Source organism: Melanerpes formicivorus, unplaced genomic scaffold (genome assembly GCF_026170545.1).
Source record: "Melanerpes formicivorus ecotype bairdi unplaced genomic scaffold, bMelFor1.0.p_v2 SCAF_2, whole genome shotgun sequence".
In the NCBI taxonomy this organism is placed as follows: Eukaryota; Metazoa; Chordata; class Aves; order Piciformes; family Picidae; genus Melanerpes; species Melanerpes formicivorus.
In genome coordinates, this window is record NW_027142354.1 from 18,077,042 (window position 1) to 18,093,593 (window position 16,552).

Genomic DNA, 16,552 nt, shown 5'->3' on the forward strand with positions numbered 1-16,552 from the left:
CTCTTTGCAGCTTGTTTTGCAGAAGATACAAACCTTTCTTGGTCTATAACAACAAAGCAGGAAATGCCAAGCTTGCCTTTTTTTTTCTGGGTAAGGAATAAATTTATCATTCATGCAGTATCTCCAAAAAAACACCTCTAATTATGGAGCAGGGTAGCACAAAGAAATATACTGTACAGGCATAGCTCTTACCTTGGGGACAATTCGGTCTATGTCCCCCACAAGTTTTATAACTTTCAGTAACATCATCTTCAGTTTCACTTCCTTCTTGCAGTATGCACGGCCAGTGCACATGCCAGTGCCAAACACAGAATCACAGCACAGAAACAGGTAGGGAGGCATACTAGCCCTCTGGGATCACCACCAGCTAAAGCCACACTGGCCTGATACACCTGAGCAACCAAAGTGGAGAGCGGCATTACAACTTACACAATAAGCTTACCGCATGCAGCTCACTGAACACCTCAGCACAGTAATAACATCCAGCCATTGTCCATTCCAGCTCTATTTGAGCTAGAGAGATACTACATGTTACTTAAATATCTTCCAGCTTCTAACATGCATAACCAAAATGTTCCAGGGGAAAAAATAGCCTGAAGCTGTTACCTGTTTCCATGCAGCATAGCACACAAAAGATAGATGACTGCTGAGCTATAAAAAAAAAAAAAAAAAAATCCAAGAGCTTTGCCAAAATTTGCCTTACCAATTAGATTAGAAAAGTATCAGATCCAAAACTAGAGGTGGGAAAATGCCTGAAAAAGTAAGTCTGTTACCAGAAAATTAAGTAACTCACACTGAATGACTGACTCCTCTTGAGTGGATGAAGCTAAGTTTTGCTCATTATTAGCAAGGCAATGTAGAAAGTTTGCAGTTAGAGGAAAAAAAAACCAGTCACTACTTCAGCTTTCATTTAATCACGCTTCTAAGAATGACTACTTCACATGAATGAGAGTGGCAGTACCACCCAGATCGTAACATGGACTTCCATCAGCTCAAAAGAAACAAATCTGCAACAGAAAGACAATATACAAGTACTTAGATTCCTCTCTCTCTCTTACAGGTTCTGAAAAAGATCCTCTAAGAAGTCCTATTTTGTGGAAGGTTTCCCTCACACAGTCTTAAATCATATTCCCTTGTCCAGAAGGTGAAGCCATACCTAGAGTACACTGTGGCCAGCACTGGGCTCCTCAATACAAGAGACAAGGACATACTGGAGAAATTCCAAAGGGCCAGAACGATGATGAATGGATTGAAGCATCTCACATATGAGGAAGGCTGAGAGAGCTGGAACTCTTTGGCCTGGAAATGAGAAGTCTCAGAGGGATCTTATCAATGTATACAAATACCTGAAAGGAGAGGAAGGTCAAGCCAGGCTCTTTGCAGTGATGCCTAGTGACAGGGCCAAAGACAATCGGCCCAAACTGAAACACAGGAGATTCCCTGCGAGCATCAGGAAACACTTTTTTACTGTGAGGGTGACCAAGCACTGTCACAGGTTGCCCATGGAGATTGCAAAGTTGGAGATACTCAAAAGCCACCTGGACATGGCCTATGTGGCCCTGATGAAGCTCAGGGGATTGGACAAATGATGACCACAATGACACAGCTGGGAAACAAAACAAAGCACAAACGCCTCCCCAGTCTTGCCCTAGTGCATCACCCATCCCTGCCACATCCCCCCCCCCCCCACCCCCTCCAAAAACCCCACCAAAAACCAACCACAGAAAATCCCAAAACCACAAACCACCACCACCAAAAAAGGCAAACAAAACTGCAAACAAACACCACCACCGAAACAAAACCAAAAAACAACCAACAACTCAACCAACTACAGGTGGTAGAGTTGAGGCCTTGCTATTTTGTTATTCACCCTCGTTTACTTACTGTGCTAATTCCTTACTGGCAACACAAAAGAAATCTGTACATCTGTATAGGGAGTTCTGCTAGGAAAGAACAATCAGCTGCAAACATGAAAGGAACTGACAAAGTCAGCAATTTCACAGCCTTCACTTTGCAATATCTGCTAAAATAATTCAGATTATATCAAAGCTGTTGTTGCATACTCTTTTCATGGAGCTGCAAGATTTGGGGAGAAACAAACATGGCATTAAACCCATCTGTCAAGCAGGGATTTATATCCTCTGAAGTACCATTTTTCCAGTGCTTTATGTAGCCTTTATTTTCAGGCACTCTTAAGCACTCAGGTTTTAATAACCCAATGACATGAAGTGACCTATCTATCCAAAAAAGTCTTGCTAGGGTAACTTCCAGGCTCCTCTCTTTCCTCACCCTTGTTGTTTGTGGAAGCCTTCCTCTGGTTGTAAACCAATGTTTCTACAATAAATACCATGGCAACCTAGATTCTTCCTATTGAACTCCAAGCATTTCTTCACGCACAAGTCAGGGGCTCTGCTGTCATAAAGACACAGGTAGTGTCAGCTGCTCTTTGGAGGCACCTCTGCCCACTTCTGATTTTCAGCAGATTCAGGTGGTTCTTCTCTAGATGTAGGTTAGACAAAACAGGCAAGAATATTTGTTTCATAATGCAAGCCACTAAGGAATCATAGAATTGTCAGGGCTGGAAGGGACCTCTCAAGGATCATCTAGTTCCAACCCTCCCTGCCATGGACAGGGACACCTCACATTGGATCAGGTTGCCCAGAGCCACATCCAGCCTGGTCTTAAAAACTTCAGGGATAGAGCTTCTACCACTTCTCTGGGCAACCTGTTCCAGTGTCTCACCACCCTCACGCTGAAGAACTTCTTCCTAACATCCAATCTGAATCTACCCACTTCCAGTTTTGCTCCATTCCCCCTTGTCCTATCACCACCTGGAATCTTAAAAAGTCCTTCATCAGCCCTCTTGTAGGCCCCCTTCAGATATTGGAAGGCCACAATAAGGTCTCCTAGGAACCTTCTCTTCTCCAGACTGAATAGCCCCAACTCTCTCAGTCTGTTTCCACAGGAGAGGTGCTCCAGCCCTCCGATCATCCTTGTGGCCCTTCTCTGGACATGCTTCATCATGCCCATATCTTTCCTGCAGTAGGGGCTCCAGAACCGGACACAGTACTGCAGGTGGGGTCTCACCAGCGTGTAGTAGAGGGGGACAACCACCTCCCTGGACCTGCTGGCTACACTTCTCTTGATGCAGCCCAAGATACAATTGGCTTTCTGGGCTGCAAGTGCACACTGGTGGTTCATGTTGAGCTTCTCATCCACCAGCACCCCTAAGTCCTTTTCAGGGCTGCTCTCAAGCCAGTTGCTGCCCAGCCTATATTGGTGCTTGGGATTGCCCCAACCCAGATGCAGGACCTTGCACTTGGTCCTGTTGAACCTCATGAGGTTGGTAGCCTGTCAAGGTCCCTCTGGATGACATCCCTTCCCTCCAGCATGTCTGCTGCACCACACAGCTTAGTGTTGTCAGCAAACTTGCTGAGGGTGCACTCAGTGCCACTGTCCATGTTGCCGACAAAGATGTTAAATAAGACTGGTCCCAGTACTGATCCTTGAGGGACTCACTTGTCACTGGCCTACACTTGGACATGGACCCATTGACAGCCAGTGGCCATCATTCCAGTGCTTTATATATTGAGTGGTCCATCCATCAAATCCATATTTTACCAGTTTGGAGATCAGGATGTCATGAGAGACAGTGTCGAAGGCTTTGGTCAGGTCCAGGTAAATGATGGCAGTTACTCATCCCTCATCTACAGACATTGTGACCTTTGCATAGAAGGCCACCAGGTTTGTCAGGCATGATTTGCCCTTGGTAAAGCTGTGTTGATTATACCTAATCACCTCTTCGTGCTTCCAGGATGATCTGCTCCATGATCTTACCAGGCACAGAGGTGGGACTGCCTGGCCTATAGTTCCCTGGATCATCCTTCTTTCCCTTTCTGAAAATGGGGGTTATGTTTTCCCTTTTCCAGTCAGTGAGGACTTCACCAGACTGCCATGACTTTTGGAATACAATAGAGAGCAGTTTAGCAGAGAACCTGGCTAAAGGAAGTAGGACCACCCTCAAGACATGATTTGGAAACCACCCACTGCTGAACACAGTCTGATGTACAGGAACAGATTAATGAAACGAGTGGTCAACCAGAAGTTACAGTCCCTTGCCCAGCAGCTCTGCAGCTTTTAATCCAGCACTGGCAGCTCATCTCACAGACTAGTCACTTGCTAGCAGTTGGGTGACCTTGTACAAGTGCAACATTATATTGGCATCCTCTCTCTGGGGCAGATACATTAAACTGAACCAGCCATCCACTTGATCAGTAGAGGGTTTTAAAACACAGTCTCAGGAGTGCTATGCATTTATGTATGGCAGAGACACACTGCTTCTTTACCTAAACAACCACAGCTTCCATGATCTCCATCTCAGCCTCTTGATGACTTCTGCTCTGAATCATTAAGTGTGATAAGAAGTGACTTTTGGCAAGTATCCAAATGTCTCTTTCTAAAGCATTAGTACTCCAAAGCCATAATGTAAACCTAATCATTGTGCTTCCATACGAAACCAAACATCTATTTTCCACACCAGGAGGTCTGCTTCCCTCAGTGCAGCTGCCCTAAAGAGCAAGACAGTAAAATAAATTCCAGTCAAATAATTGCTCTCCACTTCCTATATGCCCCTCCAGTCTCCAAACATCCTCTAACCCACATTCTAAAACAAAGAAAAACAAATGCCTCTTTACATAAACATTAGTTAAGTTTGAAAATCTACTTGCCTGTTCACCAATAACGATGGGGAAACTTCCCTTGGTGAAAACTCCTGTGTCAGCATTTTCCACAGCTTTCACTTGAAAGTTAAAGAAAACAAAGAAATGAACAAACCAAAAAACACAAAAAAACCACTCATAAGCATTTACTATGCTTTTGAGCCACTGCTGCACTGGACAGATTGGGTTTTATAGCCAAGCACCTCTGCTGCCAACACAAAGACACCACTGGTCAAGGCAGCAGCATACTCAAGCCTGGTCCTCCCTTTCAAGTTAATGGCAACAGGCTAGAGACAACAGACATCTCTGGAAAGGGTTGACACTACTTGCATCAAATATCTATCATAAACTGCAATGCCTGGGAAGTGGCCCTTTTCCCTCACTGCTAAAACAGGAAATCCAGATAAACAGCGCAGATTTATACGAAACTTATAGTGAGATCTAAAAAGGAACCTAATTCTCACCAATTTCTTGCCCCTATGGTAAGAACGAGCAGTCCCTAGACCCTTCCAAGGCATGGCTCCAATAAAAAAAATAACTGCTCCAAAAGTACAGAAGTGGAGCAGAGAGACCTTCCTCATTCAACCAGTTCTTTGGGAAAGACAATCCAATTAGAAAGGAGCTGTAAACACATCCTCAAAAATTATCTGCACTGAATAACAATGTGGTAGTGTTTTTTGGTGTCTTCATACAAACTTCCACGAGTACACAGAGTGCCTATTCACCCCTTGGCTGTAACAGTGGAAGCACACAGGGCTTCCTTTCACAATGCTGCAATTTAAAACAGCACTTGCAGGGGGTCAGCAGCAGGTGCAAAGTCGTAACTTCCAATAAAACCCTATAAACAGACTTTTTTGTCCAGTCTAAAATGAAAATGTAAACTCTTATATCTCACTTGCAAATTGTCTTTGCAGAGTGACAGCCACAAGACAAAAATAACCAACAGTGCTCTTCTTGAATGTGTTAGGGGAACCAGAAGCTAAACAATGTGCAAGTACTTTCAAACTGCCAAAAATGTATGTCTGCCTGCCCCCCAACCCCCAACCAGGGCAATTACCTTACAAAATATAATCAAGCAATTTAAGTAATTCCAGTTTCTTGATAGATACACAGACATTAAAAACTCTCATTATTGATATATGAATTTAAATGATGGGATCAGAAGAAGAGGGTGGGAAGTGAAAAAACAACCAAACAACAATTAAAAGCTGGAAACTGAGTATGGGAAAAATAAATTACTTGATTTTCTTTTTATCCCACTGTAATGACTGTAGCAAGCTTTTGTGTCAGAACAGTCCTAGGATATTATCTTACCTGCTCACCTATTTTAGAGTTTTCCCATCAAAAAATCACATCAAAATCAAGTTCTTCCATTATACTTTCATTGTATGTTCTGCAAATTTTGACAATATGGACCTACACTTAAATAGCTCATGAAAAACCCCCCACTTCCTGTCACTGCTGATTTTGACATGCATTACTTCAAAATAGTTTTATCAGGAATCAGTACAGTAGAGGGAGTAAACATGTTAATCTCAGATCTGTTACTACAGTGAAGAAAAGTAAATAAATTGGACATCCTTCGTTTTCTACACAGAGCATTAAGTGTTGAAGCTTTTGAGTTCCTTTCAATAGAGAATCTCCTTTTCTGGCAGCCTTCAATGCTTACCAGTTTTCATCAAACCCTAAGCAATCTTCCTCTTCCCTAATTTTGTAAGAAAATAGGAGAACCTCTGTCATCAACCACTTTTTCCTTCTATGAAGCTATGATGTATTTTGGCAGAGTATTCTCTGATAGAGCACAAACCATTTACCAATCACTTCCAGTGAACAAAGCTTCAAGAAACTGTATTTTCACATTCATACTTGCCAATCAAATCTAAGCAGTGCCACTGGTGGGGTGGGTGGGGGGTGTAAAAAAAAAAAAAAAAGGGGGGGGGCGGGGAGGAATGACATGGTTACATTCTCCTGGACCTGAAGCCTTCTATATGAGAGCACATACAAGGACTAATGTCCTCTGATGAGACTCTCAAAACCAATTATAGCAGTAACTCCCAAAGAAAACCTGCAGAGAGACTGTGTTAATGAACAGCAGTTATACCCTTGAAAGAAAAGTAGCTGGACCACTGACTGCCTCAGACTAACGTGTTCTGCCTTACCTCTTCGATGTGGCCAAAATCCCTCCATGCCTACAGGACTTACCACAAGTATCTTTTTCCTTTAAGTATTTCTATGGCTACCATCACTGAAATATCTGAGAACATCATATTGTTACACATCTTCAAAACTTCCTTTGAACAAAAGGGGATTAAACACCATGGAATTAATAAACACAACTCCTTGAAGTTAACATGAAGTCTGTCAGGGCAGGAAAGTGAAGCCTCCCTCATCTCCCCAAGCCCAAGTGGAGGACCCCATTTAACCCGTAGACTTGTCCTCTCACATACTCACATAGGGGGTACATACCCCCTATGATCATATAACATGAAAGTAAACCAAACCCAAATGTATTTGAGAAAAAGCTGCAGTAATAATTCTCTCTCATCAGGAACTGAATCAATCTCTTAAATTCTTCATCAACAAAGTTGACAGCATCAAACAGAAAAGTGTACACAGCTGCATATATGCACTATCAGATTCCCAGATTCAAGTCTGATTCTGAAAACAGAAAATACATCTCTGAAGAAATGCTCTCCAATTTTGCAAGTATATCTATAATATCATGACAATACATTCACACAGTCTTAAACATTTTTTGCTATGACTTCATTGTACACAGTGTTTTATGGCCAGCCAGGATAATGTATTGAAAGCAAAAAGCTTGAGTTAGTCATAAAACAGGGTGCATTCTAGTTCTCTATAGAGTATTCCTTGACAGCATCAGGCATTAGGTAGAACTCTGTTAATCATGCAATCAGATAAGCTGGGAGGGATGAGTAAGTCATGCAGCCTTTTAACAAAAGCTTCTTGGAGATGAAGATACCTTTTGTCTTCCAAAAAAGCACATTTATAATCTCAAAGCTCAGCAAGTAAGTGGAAATACAAACATATTTTATCTAAAAGATAATACATATCATATTCACAATAGCAACATGAGGAAGTCCAAACAGACAAAAAATACAATTAAGAGAGATATAGCTACAGACTTGTCACTTTGATTCAGACCTCCTCTTTTCATGGCTTTAGGAAGCAGCTTCTAAGGTGACCTTCCAGTTCCTTACAACGTTAATGAACTTTAAAATGTAATGAATTCTAAGGGCATTGGAATGAAACAATCCACTGAAAAGACAGAAAAATAAAAATGCTATACAGAAGAGCTCTTCTGAGGATAGTACACATTCTTGAAAACAGTAAGAAAAAGTCACTAAGAACTTTGCTAAAAGCGTGTTCATTTCCATAAACACTTACTATGTCACCATACAGTAAACCATGCACAGACTTGACTGCCCTACACAGGTAGGTTCATAGAATGGTTTGTGTTGGAAAGAACCTTTAAGAAAATCTAGTTCTAACCCCCCCACCATGGGGGGAGACACCTTCCACTAAACCAAGTTGTTCAAGGTCTCATCCAGCCTGCTCTTCAACACCTCCAGGGAGGACACATCCACAACTTCCTTGTGCAATCTGTTGCAGTCTCGCCACCTTTACTGTAAAAAATTTCTTCCTAATATCCAGTCTCAATCTAACCTCCTCAAGCTTAAAGCCATTCTCTCTCATCCAATCACTTGTGAAAAGTCCCATCCAGACTTTCTTGTAGGCTGCCTTCAAGTACTGGAAGGCCACTATAAGGTTTCCCTGGAGCCTTCTTTTCTCCATCCTGAACAGCCCCGACTCTCTCAGGCTGTCCCCATAGGATAGGTACTCCAGCTGTCTGATCATTCCCATGGCCCACCTCTGGACCTGTTCCAGCAGTTCTGTGTCCCTCTTAGAAATAGCAAAGATCAAGATACATTTTTTTTTTTTCCCTTTATTGGCCACTAGAAGGTCGCTATCAGCTCTTGGGATGCTCATTTCTGTATTTTGAAGCATGTGGGTTTCACAAGCTGAAGCATAGAAGAATAAAGCAATGCAAAATCATCACAACTGCAGAGGAATGGAGTCCCCAGTACATTCCCCAAAACCCACAGTGCTGTCCAAGATTTACGATTTCTGCCTTACTCGTCTAAAGGAAGACTCTTCTCATTTCCTCCCTCCTGCTGGAGTTGGTTGTCGATTAGTGAGCCAGGATTACCTTGGCAGAATCAACAAGCAAGACCTCATTTGTTCAAATTCCAATACTCAAGTTTATTACTGGAAAGCCTGGCAGTTTGTAAGCTTTCTTGTTTTTTGGAGCTCACAGATGGTCCAGAACTGGTATGCACCCGTATACAGCAAATTTAAGTCTACTGGCAACAGATGTTTTAAGTATTTTCCACAGATTCTTCAATAATAACCCACTAATGTCCATGCCCACAACAACTGTGTGCTGAAAAACAGGGTGCTAGATCCATCCTGATGGGAGAATTGTTTAACTTGAGCCATGTTATCATGAACCACAGCTAAAATGGACAGCAGAAACCATTATTTTTCCACAGACCTTCCTGTCCTCTAAACTGTCGTGAGCTCGGAGTCAGAACTGGATAAATAGTGAAGCATAGTCTTGTATTCACTACTCTACTCTCATTTCCTCCATATGACTCAGGTAGAGTTTTATAGAAGACATGGGGATACACAGAAGAAATACTGAATACATCCACTCTCTTTCCTACAAAGTATCATAACATTTTCCCAAGATTCTCCCAAATCAGTATGGCAGTAAACAAAAAGGGAAACACAACATAGAGACAAGACACCAGAGAAGCTGGTCCATGAGAACAAGTTTACTAACAGTCTGAATGTTCTGAAAACACAGTCATCCTCCCTACCACCAATGGGAAGTTCATAGAACTCAAAAATCTTCACACTTAATTCTTTTGAAAATAAACTTATACCTCTTCTTCTTCCACAGTGTATGATGTAGGTCTAAGAGCAAAATGAGAATGTTTCAGCCTCAGTGTTTTGACACTCCCTTCTTTTACACACATCTGCCTGAGGCAGGTGTGATTTTAATGCTGATCACTGATTGAAGTTTTGTATTGTTACTTAGGAACATCCTTTCAAGTTCTGAGGTAAAAAACACCCAAATGCTCTCTTCAGAGTAACTTAACGAATCACAAGCCATGCACTGAAATTTGCAATGCGAATAAAAAACCCCAAAGCCACACAAGATGACCTCTCCCCATGCTGCAGAGAACACAAAGTAGTTAAACAGAGAAAATAATTTTCTCTTTAGTCCTTCTTGGTTCTTGTAGGTTTAAATGCAGTAAGGGCAATTGCAATAGTCACACATTGCAAATATGGTTTGCAAACTAACTGCTTTTTCTCGTTTGGGGATTAAATTTTAACACCATAAACTGTGGATTGGAAGGACTGGAAGAAAAGAGTTGCTTACACACAGCTTTCCCAGAGCTGAAGGTAAAAAAGGTTTAATTTTTTTTTAATGTCATGAGACTTGTCTAGTCCAACTGTTGTATAAAATACACATGTATATATATATATATATATATATATGCAGGGCTTTGGTAGTTAGCAGAACTGGATGTCCAACACTTACTCCTCCAAGCAGTTCTGTTAGTTTCCTGGAAGACAACAATACTACTGGTTACCAAATAATTGTTCATAGTTTGCAAAACTTCCCAGTTGAATACCTCAAGGAGCATGCTCCAGTCTTGCAAAACCTACACTGAGCACAAAAAGAAAAAACAAAAGACTTTAGCAATGTCATCCACATGGTTTGACTATGACAATTCTAGTGAAGATGTACACCAAGGATGTGTAAAATAACTTTGGAAAAGTACCAATGCACCTTAGCAGCCAAACAAGTACATTCCAGTTCTCTGCACAGGCACCAGCACACCTTGTTTACTGGGTACTGGGCCTCCAGCCACGAGGTCTCTGCTTCCATCTCAGCCACTGACCTGATGAAGGATGTTAGGAAAGTCTCCTCAACATCCCAGGTGACCCAGACACCGAGAGGAAATTCCTATACCAACTGATATAACGAGTGCTCTAGTTCATTAACAGATATTGATAGATCTTTCTACTTTCTCCTGAGAAAATCCAACACTCAAAAAAACCAACCAACCAAAAAACAAACAAACAAAAACACAACTAAAACCCAAACCACAAACCATTGTCAAATAAGACTGCACTCCTTCCCCAGAGGGGCTCACTATGTTCAGGCATACATTAAAAAAGGTTTTTCTGCACTTGCAGAGCACCTCACAAAAATTATCATGACACGTTCACCAAGACACAGTGGTTTCCAAGCCTTTATCTACTGGCCTGAGAAGACCTTCCAGCAGGGACACAACTACTATCTAGAGGGGTTAGGGTAGTAGATCCTACTTTTATTTCCCAAATCCCTCAAAAGCAGGCAAAAGGCCACAAAGTAAGAAGCTGCATAACCCTGTGTTAGTCACAGTCTATTTCCACACAAACCAAGCAATGTTCATCCTTCATGATGATTAAAATTTTTTAAATTGGCATCAACTTTCCTCCAAAACTAGAAATCTGCGCTTGGTCTCATTTAAAAGTCATTCAGTTGCAAGCAAAAATATGTTTCTACCTTGGTGGAAAATTTGTCTGCTTCCTCTTCAGTAGAGGCATTTCTGAACTGCACCATTAAAGGAAGAAATAAAATAATCATTAAAACTCAAGCCAAAAATGCAATACTCTGTGTGGAAGTAATATGCAAAGTGTTTATTCTCCTATTTTCACTTTAAATTTCACCCTTTTTTTTCCCAGTTACAGTAGAATCACACAATACCATGAACTGGGACTTCTGTTCACCTGTTCCTATTACCCCAACAAAACACAAACAAACTAACTTGTGTTGCTCAGGGTCTTGTCCAGCTGAGTTCTGAGTATTTGCAAGGATATCACAACCTCTCCAGATAACCTGTTGCAACATCTGACAACCCTCACATTGACATTTTTTCTCCCCTCTAATACCTCATTGGAATTTCCCTTGTCGCAGCTTGTGTTTGGTATCTCTTGTCCTACTACTGTGCACCTCCTAGAAGAGTCTGATTGCATCCATACCCTCTGCTCACTTAACAGAAGACATAGTTTCCTCTAAGAACACCACACACATGCTGTATGCTTAAGATGTTCATTAAACACTTACATACAGATAAGGGTTTTAAGATTTATGAAACACAAGTACTGTATTTTTGTCTACAACCTTATATCAACTCTTGCAGATTGCCCTTATGTAGCATGTACCACCTTCACGGTGGTACCTTCACAAAGAAGTAGCTAATGCAAAGTAGTGAGTAGCTAATGCAGTAAAAATTCGCATTGCAAATTTTGTAGTAATCCTCCCATATAGAGAGGAACTATGGGTTTCATAGTTCCCGATTTGAACTAGCCCTGGCAGTCAGATGTACTCATACAACCTCATGGCATACTTCCTTACAGTTTGTTAAGCAGACGTTCAGTGATGTGTGAACTAGCCACAAAGCATAACCACGTGGAAACTTGTGGTCAACATGAGGACTACATGCCACAGCATGGAGCTTGTACCTGCTCTGCTGGTGCACCTCCTTCGGGGTCACGCAGGCTGCGGCGGAGCACCGCAGCGAGCTCAAACGTTCGAGCGCTGCTGCTCTGTCCCCTCAAGCACACCTTTGTCGCCAGAAGCAGATCAGTTGCATATGGATGGATGTCTGGCTCACACAGTATACTTGCTTGGAGATTTTATTTGCTTGTGGGAGGCTAGGTTTTAACAAACCCAGCATCTTCTGCCCTAACTCATCTGTAACCCCATGCCACCTGCACGGGGCACAGCCCAGACCCCGTGCGCACCCGAGCGGCCGGGAGGCGCTGACGGGACTGTTCCGCCGATGCGCGGGACCGAAGCTGGCAGCCCTCCGCTCCCCGCCGCTGCCGCCTCGAATCCCACCTGACGGCTCTGCGACGGTCACCGGGCAGAGAAAGAGAAACCCCCGGCCACAGGTCTGTCTCAGGTCTGAGGACAGGTCTCAACTGGACTCTAACTTTCGCTAAAATTAACTTCTGGGAGGACGCACGCTGCGATCCCAGGGCGCCGTCAGCCCTTCCCACCGCAGTGTCAGACCCCACCGCTCCGCGTCCCGCCTTCCCAGGCAACCCAGGCCGCCGGCGGCCCCAAGCCCCGCTCTCACTGTCTGGGAAGCCGACGGTCCTGCGGCCACCCCCTTCCCTCCGGCGCCGAGAGGAGGCTCCAGCCCAGCTACCACAACGGGCGAGGAGAAGCCGCAACAAGTCACCGCCGTCGCCAGCCGCCCTTACCCAGATAGTGCCGCAAGTCCAGCAGAAAGTGCGGGGGGCCTCCGTTGACCTGATAGAAGAGAGAACCCAGGCAAAAGAGCAGCAGGGCGGCCATGCAGAAGCCGTAGTCGCGCAGCGAGAGGAAGGGCAACAACGAGAGTGGCCGCCGCCTCTTCCAGCTCCCGCTCTGACCCGGGCCCCCTCCCGCCGCCGCGGGGGGCCGAGGCGCTGGGCAGTCCCCGCTGCCGTGCTGCTGCTTCTTCTTCATCCTCCCCTTCGCCGCCGCAGGGTCACGCAGCCCGCCGGAGAAAGCGCATCCTCCATCCGCCTGCTCGGCTCCGGCTGCCCGCGGCGGGGAAAGTTCCCGGGAGCTCAGGGAACCCGTCCCGACCTCATCACTGGCTGCCCCCGGCCCCTCGGAAGGCGAGTCTCCAGCGTTGCGGCGACGGCGGTTGCTGCTGCTGCTGCGGAGCGCCTCTATGGGGAGGGGAAGGAGGTGGTCACTATCCCGCTCCCCAGGGCTCCTCTCCTGCTCTCCTCCTCCGCCGCCGCTCTCGCTCCCTCTCTCCGCTCGGCCTCTCGCTGCGGTGTCAAGTTACAAGCAATGCTCCACCACCGATCGCCTGCAACTCGCGGCCGACTTGTGCGCGCGGCCCGCCCACCCCGGCGCGCCCTGCCCTCCAGTCCCAGCGACGCGCCCGTTGCCTCCGCGCGAGCGACCCCTGCGGGCGCCACCGCCCCACTGGCCTGGCTGCAGCTGGCCTGGCTCACCTGCCTCGTCCCGCAGGGGCTGCGGCAGGGCTTCTCGCTGTTTGTCGCCACACGGGTCTGCCCTCGGCGCCGGGGAGCAGCGGTAGGGCCTGAGTTGCCTTAAACACCGTCATGTCCCTCTATTCACGCCTCTTTTGCCCCTCCGGGACACTCCTCCAACCTGGACGAGACAACCCCACTGTTCAAGGACCCCAGTGGTCTGTGCACACTATGTTAGGGGTGCCATACCTTTCCTTACAGTGCTGGTAGCAGTAAAACTTTAATATTATGGTGATTTAGACAAGTCTTAATGCAACGTTAAGATCCAGGGCCTTTATAGTCATGTAATATAATTCAGAGGGGAAGTGAGGGATTGATCTCGTGGCTTTGTGGGGATGATTAACGTGAGGCTGTTGTCTACTGGGAGCAAGGCTTAGGGAAGTATACAGAAATTAGAATTAAGGTTCCTCATGCAATCTTAATATGACCCTTTTGTACATATGGCTTATGATACAACCTCTAATTACTCATTCATGCTATTTTTTTTCTACAGAACAACTTCCCACCATGCACAGGGTGAATGGCGTTCACACAGTGCTGAGCTGTTTAATAGCTTCATCCTCTTTATACAACATATGTCTCCAATATGTCCTGATGGCTTATTAGGATCTATTCTTTTCCTTCAGTATTGTCTACAGTAGAAATCCATTTCACTCCCTCATGCAGCTGCATTGCCAGCACAGCAGTGGAGGAAGGAGGACTTGGGTTGACAGTACCAATTCACCTTATAGTTTTATGGACTTGGCTGGACATATGTGTGTCTGGGGTGGTCCCCAAGATCCTGTTCACAGGATCACACAAGCTCTTCATTTCTAAGCAATAGAAAGTTCTATCCTGGGGTGCATCAAGAAAAGCATGTCAAGCAGGTCCAGGGAGGTCCTTATGCCCATCTGCTCTGCCCTGGTGAGACCACAGCTGGAATACTGTGTCCAGTTTTGGGCTCCCCAGATCAAGAGAGACAGGAATCTGCTGGAGAGGGTCCAAGGGAGAGCCACGAGGATGATTAGGGGTCTTGAGAATCTCCCTTAAGAAGAGAGACTGAGAGACCTGGGGCTGTTTTGTCTAGAGAAGAGAAGACTGAGAGGGGATCTGATCAATGTCTATAAATATCTGAGATGTGACTGTCAAGTGGGTGGCCAATCTCTTTTTGGTGCAGTAATAAGGCAAGGAACAATGGATACAAACTAGAACATAGAAGGGTTCACCTCAACATGAGGAGAAACTTCTTTACAGTGAGGGTGACAGAGCATTGGAATAGGCTGCCCAGGGAGCTTGTGGAGTCTCCTTCTCTAGAGACTTTCAAAACCCACCTGGATGCATTCCTGAGTGGACTACCCTAGGTGATCCTGCTTTTGGCAGGGTGGTTGGACTCGATGATCTCTGGAGGTCCCTTCCAACCTCTAACATTCTGTGATTCTGTGGTTTGAGGCAAAAGCAGGAAATCACATCCCAAGTGCAGCTTGCCAGGTCAGAAATTAAGAAGAAATCACTCTTCCTTTTTGGGCTTAAAAAATGCATCCTGATTTAGGGGGCCTAACTCATCATCTTTGCACATTTGCAGCTGGAAATTTTGCTCAGGGGACCACATTCAGACGGGTTTGCCATGTACAGGAAAGGCTTGGGCTCATGCCTGAATCTTACCTATGCTACTGGCTTTGTTTTGCTGCTGGCATCCAGCAGCAAAGGGCATCTGCCAAAATATGAAGTTAATCTTGCTAGTGTGGACAAGAGTATAAAGCCAGAACCTGGCAATAAATAACCAACCCCACTGTACTCCTTCATAAAAAATATTCACATAATGTCTGAAAGAGCAGACCTACTTGGCTAGTTTGGAATCTCCTGGGTCTGGTTACACAGTTCTGTGGCATCACTGAAGAGATCCTTCAGAATCTTGCAAAAACCTATAGCAAAGACAAAGTTAGGAATGACACCTGTTTTTTTTAAGAAAGAGAAAAGTAATATAATACAAAAAATAAGTCCACTTGGTCTAGTATTTAAGCACCAAAAAAAGAAGGCAAAAGATAAATCCTTAGAGCTGTAGTTCACCTTCTACAAGAAATATCCAACCTTTCACCAGATAAAGCCATCACTCTAATTGCATGGTTAAACTACCTCTTCTTAATTCTCATGAATGTTGCTTTGGAACACTGGAAATACTGGGGGGTTACTTAACATGCACTGCTTCCACAGATGTTTTGTCTTGCACTACTTCTATGGATGCTTTACATTGCTTTACATTCTTCTGAATACTCCCATGTCTGAGAGCTTGTTTGAATGACCAGACCACAGATTTGTGCTAGTTGCTGTTGCAGATGCAAAACAGGTAAGCACTTACATTGAACGTTTGTAAAAAATGGATGCTTTGATGAGAAGACAATCAGCATCTGTAAGGTGAATCAATAAATCTTTATTTTTCTAGTTGCAAAGAATATCTTTGATCTCTAGGAAGATTGGGGGGGGGGGGGGAGGGGGAGAGGGAAGATGGGAAAAAAAGGCAAATCAAAGAGGTTAAATTTAAGTGGGAACATTGTAATGTTACTAGAATTCTTGACATATTTCTAAGCACCAGCATGTAAAAACTTCTTTTGAGAGGAAATCTTTGTTGCTGGAACATGTAATTAAATGTATATGTAAGCTGTAAAATTAGTTGCTTTCACACACATGAATTATCACACCTATGTTATGCTGTTAAT

The 16,552-nt window shown here is 44.3% G+C and overlaps 1 protein-coding gene across 1 annotated transcript in view; it reads right to left on the reverse strand.

Annotated features, from left to right (window-relative positions):
• Window positions 1–13,667, reverse strand: part of UST (uronyl 2-sulfotransferase) — a 176,525-nt gene extending 162,858 nt beyond the window's left edge. Inside the window, exon 1 of the mRNA XM_068152247.1 lies at window positions 13,071–13,667. Coding sequence (XP_068008348.1) covers window positions 13,071–13,317 — 247 coding nt within the window. The 5' untranslated portion in view covers window positions 13,318–13,667. The remainder of the gene's footprint in view (window positions 1–13,070) is intronic.
• Between the last annotated feature and the right edge of the window lie 2,885 nt (window positions 13,668–16,552).